This window comes from Dermacentor silvarum, chromosome 2, assembly GCF_013339745.2.
Source record: "Dermacentor silvarum isolate Dsil-2018 chromosome 2, BIME_Dsil_1.4, whole genome shotgun sequence".
Classification (NCBI taxonomy): Eukaryota; Metazoa; Arthropoda; class Arachnida; order Ixodida; family Ixodidae; genus Dermacentor; species Dermacentor silvarum.
In genome coordinates, this window is record NC_051155.1 from 209,234,171 (window position 1) to 209,247,134 (window position 12,964).

At 46.7% G+C, this 12,964-nt stretch overlaps 1 protein-coding gene across 2 annotated transcripts in view; it reads right to left on the reverse strand.

Moving 5' to 3' along the window:
* Positions 1 to 1,549: 1,549 nt before the first annotated feature.
* Positions 1,550 to 12,964, reverse strand: part of LOC119442511 (chitotriosidase-1) — a 41,469-nt gene continuing 30,054 nt past the window's right edge. For both annotated transcript variants that reach the window (XM_037707414.2, XM_049662212.1), the window contains 7 exons: positions 12,076 to 12,361; positions 11,197 to 11,308; positions 10,033 to 10,145; positions 7,409 to 7,538; positions 5,862 to 6,032; positions 4,259 to 4,378; positions 1,550 to 3,344 (listed from right to left, as the gene is read on the reverse strand). In XM_037707414.2, the coding sequence (XP_037563342.1) occupies positions 3,180 to 3,344; positions 4,259 to 4,378; positions 5,862 to 6,032; positions 7,409 to 7,538; positions 10,033 to 10,145; positions 11,197 to 11,308; positions 12,076 to 12,361 (1,097 nt within the window). In that variant the 3' untranslated portion in view covers positions 1,550 to 3,179. The remainder of the gene's footprint in view (positions 3,345 to 4,258; positions 4,379 to 5,861; positions 6,033 to 7,408; positions 7,539 to 10,032; positions 10,146 to 11,196; positions 11,309 to 12,075; positions 12,362 to 12,964) is intronic.

The window sequence follows — 12,964 nt, forward strand, 5'->3', positions numbered from 1 at the left end:
TTCTGTTTCTTTTTAAGGCGAAAGCCTTAGGTGTCTATGTTGGCGGTGTCCTTGGCAGTGACGTCGCAGTGGCCTTGGCGAAACTGCGCCATGAAGAAAAATAGCTGACGTCACAAAGAGTAATAACACGTCTAAAAATGCTCGGATTGACGTCAAATTTCTCAGGGAGGTTACTGTAAACGGAGTAAATTAGTGGCTTTGAAAATAAAATTCGGTAAATTTCGGTCTGGGTGGGAATCGAACTCCGTCCTCCACGGTGCGAGACGAGCACACTTCTTTGAAGCTACGGCTGCTCCACGGCTGTAACACTTGCTTACTTTGCCCCCCTCCTCTTTGAAACATATTGTATCATATCCGAGTTACAAGGGACAAAAAGAGTCCTTCCAAGCTCTTCTTCTTTTTTGAAAGATGCATTGCCGTCAGAGGTGGGATATAGTCAGGGCAGTCTGTCTCTGTATAGTTACTGAGTGCTGGAGAAAGCCGGGGACACTTATAGGGTTGGCGGAAGCGGGAACACATAGCCGGCCACTCAGGTCGAGTAATTACAGTGGCAGTCATCCAGAAGTCTGAGATGGAGTCGACCTCCTCCCTTCTGACGGTACTGATTGCCGTGAAGGGCAATGCTACGGCTGCTCGCACGATTGAGCGAGTCTGTGATGCGACGTCCGTGTGGAAATGCTGATGTCGTGATCTGTTTTGATGCGAAGCACTGGTTGCCTCTTGTTAGTCACTTTGCGTTACGGAGGTAAGTTACTCGTCTGATGGCGGGATTCGAACCAGGGTCTGCCAGCAGAACAGCGCGACGATCGACCCATGTATTACGCCACACACGCAGGTATACTTCTCTCGTGCTAACGCCAACTACCCCTTTAAAGACTTCTGGAGCGTGCGTCACGTTGCAATTCCCGTTGGGATACAGTAGCAGGAAGGAAACGCGTGAATAACCGTCACTGTCCTTCGCGTGCGTCGCGTTGCATATCGCTGCTTATAAAAGCGACACTACGCCAGTTTCGCCCGTCCTTCCCTCGTCGCAGCTATATCTCTTTGAGACGCCGTGTCACACTTCACCGCCCGCCTGCGGGATCAGCCCACTTTCCCCAGTCCTTGTCCAGTGGCAGTTAGCACTTTCAGACGTATCCTTGACATTAACGCAACTCAGAATGAGTAAAGAAAAGAAAAACATACTGTTACACGTGGCAGTGTAACAGTACATGTTACACTGCCACGTGTACATGTAACGTGTACACGTGTACACGTGTTACACGTGTACATGTACATGTAACAGTACATGTTACACTGTCACCGCTCGTCGCCGTCATATACTATACTATCGTCCATCTATTGGCCCATCTGGTAACGCTTTGCAGAAATCCAAAAGATGCTGAATAGCCAGTTAGACCTGCAAGTTAAATGGTTCGCATAACATCGACTCCCACAGTGTGTGGAAATTGAATAACGTTTATTTTTGGTTCACACGGACACAGAGGAAGTTTTTTCAAAGATAGATTTAATGACAAAAAGTCACTGTAAAAAGGAGACTTCGAAAAAAAAAAAAGATGACTAATAAAATAGCGGAAAATGACGTTCAAGGGTATGCATCATATTGCAAATATACAATTGCAAACTTCGAAGACTTGCGCTGTCTTCTCGTCAGGAACGCTTGTTACGAGATCAACGTTTGTAACGTGCATGATGCGCTCTAGCAACGAAGCATATATACAGGAATTTAAGCCGACCGTTTACATGACAATTTCAACTTGCACATAAGATATGATGGATAAGGTTGTGATGATCGAGGTATGAACGAGCGTGCGAGTGAGCTTAGTCACAGCTCTGCTCTTCCATGGCTATTCATTTGCTGCGGGAAACCGAGGGTAAAGGAAATGGGAAGGTCAACGTCAAAGTCGTTGGTTTGTGCGCGTGCATACGTGGCAAGCTGCTGCGACAAGTCATCGTTCGAAGTAATTCAAGTAGTTTTCGGGAAATAATACTCGTCAAGGCTGGCACACACACTTGGCTAATGAAAGGTGACTTGATCATTTATGGACTGTCGCCCCGTCTTTACGTCTTGATGCGAAAGGTGAGACACTGGTGGGGGGAAAAAAAAGAAGATTAAAAAACGAGGGGAAAAAAGCGCTTTAAGGATGTAGAGCCAACTCGCGCTATATTCTTATTTTGCCTTCCGCATATTTCAATGTCGAGAGGAAGTTCGTAGTCTTAACATGAGCAATAGAGCACAGCGGTTAAGTATGGGCGCGGCATAACAAAAGCTTTCTCATTTCGTGGCCTTGCAGGAAAGAATCTTTTTGTATCCTGAAAGCACTCAATTGTTCGGTTCTTCGCGGAATATATGTACGGAAGTATACGGTTCACACCGTGGTCCTCTAAACTATAGCTAATCGATCCCCTATATCAATGAAATTGTTAGATATGCCTGTTTTATTCAGCTAACGCGAATAGTGCTACTCGTAAAGTTTGTACCAAAAGTGCGCAGGCCACAGCGCTCAAGACCGGAGCTGTTGCTGGTCCTCGCGGAGAGGTTCTCTCTGCTCTTCCGACGCTTCAAACTTTGAGAGATCAGAACATAAAAAAAGTTCCTCTCATTTTCACACCGCTTTTTTTGTTCTGTAGATGAAGTGGAAAGGTCACTGCACGACACGCGCCCACCTCTATTCCTGCTGTTACCTCTTTTACCAATCCTAATTCATTACTATAGGGCATTGGAATGATCCTGCAGCGAAAAAAAAAAAAGAAGAAGCTTGTATAGTGATATATACAAGAAAGCGATTTCGTCGTAGCGAGTGCTTGCTGCCACACTAATACACAATTTCCGGTTCGCATGTCTTACGGGAACGAAGGGATAAAACTGAAACGCCAATGGCAGCCACTAGCTCGTCAGGTCTGCGACCTTTTCCATAACTGCCCTTTCCTGAACACGCGTGATAGCGTGCTGTTCGATCGGCGCAGAAGCGAATTAAGGACAGCTTTATAGCTGGTGGGCTAGAACGCACGCTCTCTATTGTGGATAGCGCGTGGTACGTGTCGGAGGGCGGTCGGGCGGAAGATGCTGTACGAATCCCCGGACACGTTCGGCGGCACACTCATGCTTTTCTGCGTGTGGCACGCTTTCGCGCTATGTGACGTGGTGACGCGGTCTGGGCTTCGTTGAAGGCTCCTTATCAAGGTTTAGCCACGCGGTCCACCATTGGCTGCTCCTCGGAGACCGCGCCCACGATGCTCCTCTGCAGCGGGAAGGGTCCGTCGCCACAGGCACCGGCCCAGTCGTCAGAGTTGAGGCTGAACGTCATGGTGCCTCCGTAGCCGCTGCGCTCGGTCCACGACGCCTGAGATATATTAGAAGACGTATTAATTGCTACGGAGTGTGCTCGCAGTATCGATATAAATGTTGATACAACTACTTTCCCGGCCTTCTTCGTAGTTGGTCACTGTATTATGGAAACTGGCGAAGAAGGCACAGGGCACTAAGCGAGAAATTAGTGAACAGCACGCGACATGCCGATGTCGTGGTGAACCGCAAACTGCTGAACGCGGGGCTAGCGAGGCTGTGAGATTATTGAATTGGAAGTTAAGTTATACGCAAATGAGCCCTTTTTTCCTAGGGTCTTCCTCCTTCTTCTTTTTTTAGGGCCGCTGCACAGAGAGCAAGGGAAGTGCGAGAGAACGTAACCGTTGCAAGAAAGAAGGAAGACAGGTACCGACCACGTTGAGCGTGTTGAAGTATGGCGGGTCGGTGGCTCTGCATCGAGAACGAGTTTTCAGCGCTACGCGGACGATGTCTTTTTACGAGGGTGCCGCTGAAAATCTCCCACAAAAACTTTGAACGACGGTACAGCGCGTCGAAAATGCCGGGGAAGCTCATTATACCCATTTTACTTTATCGTAGAAAGCTTATGAAAATAGAAATGGAAACTAAGGGGAATGTAATAGCTTTCACTACTGTAATTGCTCAGTTAGCTTTTTAAAGCTGTAATTGATATTACACTCACGAGCTTCCAGGTTTAATTCCCGACCGCCGAAGGCCGGATACTGATAGGGGCAGAACGAGAAAGTTCATGTATCTGTATTTAGGTGCATACTAAAAAACCCCAGGTGATCAAAAGAGAAAAGACAATATTCCTAGCAATCGTCTATACACGGTGTCTCCGGTACCAGTCGGTGTCGCTTTATGGCGTTAAACATTCAGTAAGTCAAGTCAGTAAGTCAATCGCATGTGTAACGTTTGTTTGGTAAAACCAACCTTGAGCGCGACACTCTGTTGGTCGTCGTAGCTGACCCACAGTTTTCCTTTGTGCAGGAAAGGCACCATGGCTTCGGCGTCGTACTCCCGCTGAGCGCCGTTTTCCAGCAACGCGCACACCTGTCGGGCGTATTAGGCATATGGTCATATATGTCGTGAGATAGCGAGCACAGAGGCCGCTTGCACAAAGTTTACCGTAGTTTCCCGCAATTGAAAGCAAGTTGCCACACAGTAAGTTATGGAATCACAAAGAGCGACTACTGCGGGATGCTTTTGACACTTATCACCCGCATCATGATCATTAGTGGTCACTCAAGGAAGAAGGCCTCTATCAGCGACCTCCACTACCATTAATTTTATACACGGTGCGGCAACTCAAAACTGCTGCTTTTGCCAAAATGCTTTTATAAAGACACGCGCAAGCGGTTTCGGGAGTACAGATATAATACCAAACGAGCTAATGAGTTTACCACATTCTCAGAAGAACCTATAGGGGGGCAAGAACGATGGGACACGAAGAAGGCGACGTGCAACACAAGCGCTTGTGTTGAGCACCTGTGTTGGTGGCACCTTCTTCGTGTCTCGTCGTGCCTGCGGCCGAGGTTTTTCTGAGATTGCAGTATACCACCTAGCCCACGTATCCCATCCTATAGTGCTTCTTACCACAAGTATATCGGGCGTGCCAAGTAGAAAACAAGGCCAGATTGGCGGAGGAAGGCGAGGTGGTCAGTCAGAAAGAGCGCCTTTCAGGATGCGTCGAGGTGAGAGAAGAAAGTGGACATGGAAGGAGAAAGAAGAAGGGAATTTAAAGAGATGTGGACCGTAAGGGCGTATTCTGAAACTGCGGACGCATGCATTCAGTTCCATAATTTCACAAGTGCGAACGTGCAGGTTGCTGTCGGATCCGCTCTCTATATCCGACGTGTGGTCGTTAATTACTGACGACTGCGGCATCAGGGGGAGGGGGGGGGGTATTCTGTAGGTATCCGCCGAGTGGACTGTCTATTTCGGCCACCGCTGATTGGCTGGTGCTGTACCAGTGAGAACGAGACTAGTTGGGGGCGCCTGCCTCGTTCTAGCCTGCACATATTGCATTGCCAAGCGTCGCACGGCACTAGGGGTATTATTATTATTATTATTATTATTATTATTATTATTATTATTATTATTATTATTATTATTATTATTATTATTATTATTATTATTATTTGACTTGAAAACATATACAGACACTGAAGAGAGAAACAGAAAGCAAGGAGCAGGCTGGAAACTGTCAACGGAAGGGGCACTTCAGGAAGGTTGGGACAAAACCATAAAAAAAGAAAGATAGAAATAAGCAAATGAATGAGAAAGAAAAAAGGGTTATTCAGTTTTAAGAAGGCAATAATGCTAGACAACAATAATCCAAATAAGGCATGGCGAAAAATAAACAATTTAAAAACAATATTTACTGATCAGGGTTAAATTCGCGATAATGATCCGATTCCTAATAAATTTAAAAGAGAAAATGGAATTGGCAGATGACAACTTTCCTCTGACAAGGGCCGAGCCCACTTCAATATAGCCTAGGTGCATTTCGAATGACACACTCAGAGACATGTACCTGAGTGTAACTGACAAATCCGCCGCCGTATTGGTCCCGACCGGAGGCCAGCGAGCCGACCTGCCAGCGGTCGGGATCGCGCAACACCCACGACAGTCCATAGGTCGGAATGCCCACCATGATCTTGGACTTTGGCATGCCCAAGGTTGCCCACAGCTTGGCGCTTGACTCCTGCGTGGATTAGCCGCACACACCACCACAAGGTGGGACACGACTCTCGTACTGCACTAAGGTATAGCAAGGCGTCCTAACGTAAGGCGCACTGTCGATTCAATTCAACTCAGTTCAACGCCTATTTACAGAACGCACATATTGTGCAATGTTGATGGCATTCGTCATTCTTACACAGCCTGATGGAGTGGCCGCATGGTATGTCAGGCAGGCAACAACGTACAATTCAGTAACCAGTAAGGCATGCTCGGTAACTATCTTACATACGGACATACAGAGGCATTGAGCTCAAAATACAGAAATAGAAAGGAAGTGGATCTTCCACATGCGCATGAATGTTAATCCACTATTGAAGTAGACGGGAGATCACTAAGGGTACGCCGCGTGCAGGACATGATGCGAAGCAAGTTATAGTTCAGTGTTCCCAATTCATGCGTATATTGGATTATTGCCGCAACGCAGCATGTTTTTCCCACGACCAACGATGCGATGGACGCGATCAAATTCGTACACGGGAAAATTAAGCGCGCTGCGTAAGCGCTGCTCTACTGCTGCGCATGTTCTTGCCGCGTCCATACGACTGCCGCCCTGAGTGAAGAGTGGCCTTCACCGCACTAGTACTGTTAGTGTGGCGAAGCGCGCCTTCTCAAGTCCGTGATTGTGAGCGGTGCCGAGCGCCCTAGAACCGCAGATTCATATGCGAAGCATCCGTTTGCCGCATTCCAGGCACTTTGCGCTAGGCAACTCGTCGGCACTCACGTATCTTCGTACTAACGCCCACTGAGATCTCACCAACATTCACACGCGTTCGTAGTCACTTCCATTAACACTCCCCGGCACACACTTGTATACATACGTCCACTCACACTCGCGCACTCGAAGTCTTGCGAAGTTACAAATGTTATAACAGGGCCTATTACGGGCCAGATTAAAGCCCGGCACCAGCCAGAAGCTCCTAGGCTCAAGTCCGGCAAGGGGCCGGGTCAAACCTTGCTGAACCGTGCATTTGCTTTCGGGTACGACCGAGCCAGTGCAGTGATCTCTCTCTATCACACGCACGCGCGCGTGTATGATGCACGCACGCACGCACGCACGCACGCACGCACGCACGCACGCACGCACGCACGCACGCACGCACGCACGCACGCACGCACGCACGCACGCACGCACGCACGCACGCACGAATATTCATATCATGTGAGAGTACCACTAAAGAATATGTTTTTCCGTACGAGATTATTGAAAGTGAAAGTTAGCAAATCAGCCTTTTTTTAAAGGTTTTCCTCCCTCTCCTTTTTAGGGCCACTGCACAAAGGGCGAGCGAAATGCGAAAGAACGTAACACCACTGCAAGAAAGAATGGAGACAGGTACCGACCACATTGAGCGTATTGAAGTATGGCGGGTCATTGGCGCTGGACAGCAGGGGACTGTTGTGGCGCACCCATGGCGTATACCAGTTGTAGATGTTCAAGTCATACGTCATCAGGTTTACAAAGTCCACGGACCTGCGAGTGTGCGCGTTGGAAAAGGGCGTTGAAGGGACGATGCGTTGCCGTGGTCGTAACCATACCCTACTTCAAAGGAGCGAGAGGAAAACACGTTGATCCTCTGCAATGCCCGAACACAGTTCCATATCAAGAGAACTTAGAAAAACACATTCATGTTTATTTCTGGCCATCGGAGAGTGCATTTTTGCAGAAACAAAGAACCAATAAAATCTTATTTGAGTTAAACCCTAATTAGTATAGTAATTAATTAGTAAGTAGTGTGCTAAAGTATCCGCCACTGTAATGTCATCCCAGTGTATCGAAAACGCTACTATAGAATATCCGTATGTAGTTTCCCGTTACTAAACTATAATTGTGAGGTATCAAACTCATAGTAGCATATATGATACATTAGGCATTACAGGGCATTTATATGTTGTGGGCTGTAGTGGGTGAAATGCAGGAGCCGCACGCTCTGTGCACATATATATATATATATATATATATATATATATATATATATATATATATATATATATATATGATTGAAGCTCCTTTAATTATAAGTACAGCTGCGTTGCCACATTGACTCCCCTTTCGGAAGGCAACCGCGATGATCGTATCCGGACAGTTAATTAACTAGTAAGTGCGAAACACTTTAGGGGCCCGGGCTATCGGCGTCTAATGTGATGTCATGTCGTCGTGGTCACGCCAAAAAAACAAGATCTGCCGAAAAATCGCGTCTCGTTCACTTGGTATATACCAAAATTGGCACGGAAGGGTACAAATGTATGACCAACATGACTGATAGGTCATTACATCAATAACATCATATGCTCGTCAGTTACGTCACGATTAACGATAATAAAATCACGTGTGGCGCATACCCGCATCAGATATGCAGGTATGAGCCAGGTATATGCAGGAATTAGCAGAACTCATGAAAATCGCTTCCGAAACACCAGTCTGGTACCAGAGCAGCGCAAGAGAGGGCGCCACCACCCCACAAGCGCTCGATTCCTCCTCACTTGTGCAAGAATAGCACAAGGAAACACCGGCGCATCACTGCTTTGCACTTCCCAGGTTTCACGTTAGTGGAGCTGCATTAGCGCTGGATTTGAACTACACAAGCGCAGAATTTGAGCAGGATTGGAGCTACATTAAGCACAGAATTTGAGCGGGGTTTGAAGTTTAATGTTTTCTCATTTCATTACAATATCAGTTTAATATTGCTATGCAATATAAAGAAATTGTAAAACGAGGTCACACGGCATTTTATTTGTCGCCCTTTTACACACGTGTTCGGACCCGGCCATGGCGGCTGCATTCCAAAGGGGCAAACAATAAAACAATGCAGCTGTACTTATAATTAAATGGACTTCAATGAACCCCACACGGCGTGTGTTACTTTGGGACCTTGCATGAAACAAATCAGTCATTCAGAAATGAAACACTTTAACGGCAGTGATTTGACAACCCGGTTTGTTACGCGCATACCAACGTGGCTATACCGCAGTGCTATTGCTTCAGTCACGAAGTATATCAATAATTAAGGGCTTTGCATGCTATGTATCTCGCTACACATATATATATTAATTTATCAATAAATACTTTAGAGCCACGATGTATAGGGCGTCTGTGGCTTGGCAAACATTGCTAAGAGAAAACCGCACTTCCCCTTAACGGGCTTCTATCTTTCATGCCAACTGAATTGTCATTGTCGTCCCGTGACGGTTTCTCATACCATAATTTGCATATCAGCTTGTATTGCAACGTGCATAATCACACGATTAATGCCTTTGCTTCTACAATATATTCGTTAGTGCGGGATTTCTTTGGCCATCTCGCAGTCTAGAAGCAAGGGACCTGACGTAATCTCATCGGACGCACGCATGCATAGACTATACACCACCTGCACGCAATGGCCTCGGGATATATAATATCGCTGTGGAAATTTACTCACAAGACAGTCTTGACTGGAAGATATTTTTTTCTTGCTGTTGACGATCAACCGCTAAACCCCTACTCTGTGAATTTTATAATTAAAGTTTTAACAAATTATAAAGAAAAGGTGAATTATTACATTTGCAAATTCCTAATTTGTTGAATGGTGAGTCCGATTTATTTTGAATTTTAATAGAACAACGTTCATTTCTTTCCATTTTCAGAAAAAAAAAGTCGAAATTGTACTCTTCAGATAAGTAGCTATGCTTAATTGCTTCATTTTTTTTTTGTTTCTTTTGGACATATTGCCTCTTGTTTTCCTATTTTTGTTGTACGTTTTTTTATTGACTAATATTTTCCGGCTGAAATTGTTCTTATATATAACACTATATTTGTCGTTATTTTCGTGTGAGCTGTATGTTTGATGTGCTCGTGGCGCCGTAGGAGCCCAGTCACGCGTACACGATGCTTTACGTTGAGCACCGGTGCCATGGTGATCGTGACTTCTCGTGTACTGTAAAAACTGTAAATAAACTGCGAACTTCAAAACCCGTCTCATCACGCTTACCTGGCCATCGCCTGGACGTCGTAGGCACCGATGACGAGCAAGCTTTGGGCAGGCACCGCAACGGACAGGAGTAGCGGCCACTGGGCGTCCTTCTTGAATTCCACGGACGCCGCCTGGGCATGAGCACGACATCGGGTACGGTATAAATGTTTGGTGCCCGAGATGAACCTCCAAAACACTATACGGACCCTGAAGAGGCTGATCGTTCGTGCCAGACAATTTGCTCAATCTTAAATCGCGGAGAATTCTGCTGTAATGTGCGTGTGTATATTTTTATTCGGTTAATGTAAAGGTTCGGTGTGGCCATAATATGGCGACCATCCCGGTCCTGCGAAAGTGTATGTCCATGCGAAGCTGTTGCAAAACCACGACTACAACTGCTGAGGGGGGGCATGCAATGCTTTATTGATGGTTCGGATGCTTGCTTTGAGCTTGTTCTTTGTTGGAACGTATGCTGTTCTGTGTGTTGTATGGGTGATTTCAATGAACGAATGCACTGTTCGCTTCACTTTTCCGAGTGTTTGCAGCCTCTGCATTACGGGGGGGTTGAGCCATTGCATTTATTGCATACTTAGGAGGGTATCAGCCATTGCTCGTGATGATAATTTCTGTTCGCGGACAGGACATGATAAACGTCGACCACCAAGAGACTAACAGCTTCGCTGTAATATAATAAAAGGAAATAACATAATATCTTGTTGCAGATAACTAAGGAAAGGCAAAGCGTAAAGAAAAGAACGCAATACAAGGCAATCTAGTAATAAATCAAGTAAGCACTGCAGTTCACAGTATATAAGATTTGTAGAGATTACACAAGCTGAATTCTGGCAGACTTAAGCTGCAAGGACTGTTGAGGCCGCACCACCGCGAACATTTTTGAAAGTCGATTAAAACTGATTCTGTCAGGTAGTGGAACATGACCTCGCATTACAAAAATTATGCGAGCAGCGAACAAGCCATTTTCGGTCGTTCGCGCCTGCAGCACACCGTCTTAGAATAACGTCGGCATATTGCTGCCACAACGGTGAGCTAGGTAGCCGTCTATGACACGCCATGAGCCTGTGATACGACGATACTCGGTTCGAGTGATGGTCGCCAAGACTGCCGCGCGATGCAGCTGGTTATGCCACCTTGGCGGCCATGCGGACTCTGTACGAGGCGCACCTTGAGCAGGCGCGCGAAGCGACGGGCATCCATCAACTTGGGGAACTCCCAGTCGATGTCGAGTCCGTCCAAGCGGGCCGCTCGCAACGCTGATACCGCTGAGGCGATGAACCTGAGGAGTGCGTGGAACCGCAATGTGGTTTTCAAAGGGTTCCTCTAAATTACGGCTATCGACAGGTAGCTTAAAACTCCACTCACTCACTCACTCACTCACTCACTCACTCACTCACTCACTCACTCACTCACTCACTCACTCACTCACTCACTCACTCACTCACTCACTCACTCACTCACTCACTCACTCACTCACTCACTCACTCACTCACTCACTCACTCACTCACTCACTCACTCACTCACTCACTCACTCACTCACTCACTCACTCACTCACTCACTCACTCACTCACTCACTCACTCACTCACTCACTCACTCACTCACTCACTCACTCACTCACTCACTCACTCACTCACTCACTCACTCAATAAATAAATAAATAAATAAATAAATAATAAATAAATAAATAAATAAATAAATAAATAAATAAATAAATAAACTGCTCAAAGCTCTAACTTTATCCTCAGTATTTTTCAGCTCCATGCTCTAAAGAAAGTTACAACTGCATGCAGTGTTCGTGACGCAGTATTACTACACGAAGTTTAATGCTTCTACAGGCTAGACAGGGTTAGATCTGCAGGCTAGATCTTGCAGGCTACATCTTGAACTTCCTCGCTCCTTCTGCTTTTCTAAATCTGTGCGAACGCAATTATATAGGCTCAAAATTTCGAACACAAAGCTCCCCCTGTTTTCTTCCGTTTTATTCAGGGGTTCGTCACAGCGAGCTCGGAAAAGTACGTCACCCATATTAGGTCAATACGTTACCTCCACCTGCTGTCGGCGCCGGACACCATGGTCCTGAAGTTGCCGTCGCCCCCTCCCCCTCCTACGGAGATCATGAGCTTGAGGTCCGGTCGACGCTTTCGCAGAGTGGCCAGGGAGGCCAATGTCTGGGGGCCACCAAGTGCGTCCAGGTTCACGCTGCCGTCTTCTTCGACGGTGCCGAAGCCCATGATCACATGGCTGCACAGGCGCACGTCAACCGATGCGATAGGCAGCGCATCAGACGAGTTGACCGGCGCTACTAGGTAGCAAACCTGTTGGAACGATCCTGCGAGACATCGACCAAGCCGAGGCCTCTTTAGTGCTTGGAGCCTTGGTTGAAACGCTCGTGAGTTGGAACAAACTCTCGCGATGACATTTGCAGTCCTACAAAGAAGATGATAGAGTTGACACTATCCTTAGGCTCGCACAAGTCATAGTTTTAAGAACAACTGCGCTTGATTGCACTTTACCAAAATGATTATCATTGATGTACAAAGAGAGAGCGAAATAAGTGTGCTGCGTGGTCCCACCGTCCTCGGAGGTCGTTCTGAAGCCACCAAGAGGGCCTGCAATGACATATCTTTGGACAGTACTCGCTGTGCCTTTCTCGGAACTTCAGGCCGTGGGCCAAGAGAGGTACATACCAGCAGTATGCAGACACCATACAGGCAACAGACGCGTGTAGTTAGGGCATAGGAGAAGCCCGAAAGCTTTTGGGAAGCGTTGAAGTCATTTTATCAATTTTGATTACTTTCTCTTGGCTTTTCATCCAGAGCATCTAGTTCCACTTGGGTCTTAACGCAACATATATATGGGGTCATCTGGGATCCTGTTGACGCGTACAGCCTTCGTAAAATGTTCTCGAAGTCCCTGCATGCGTGACCGGACC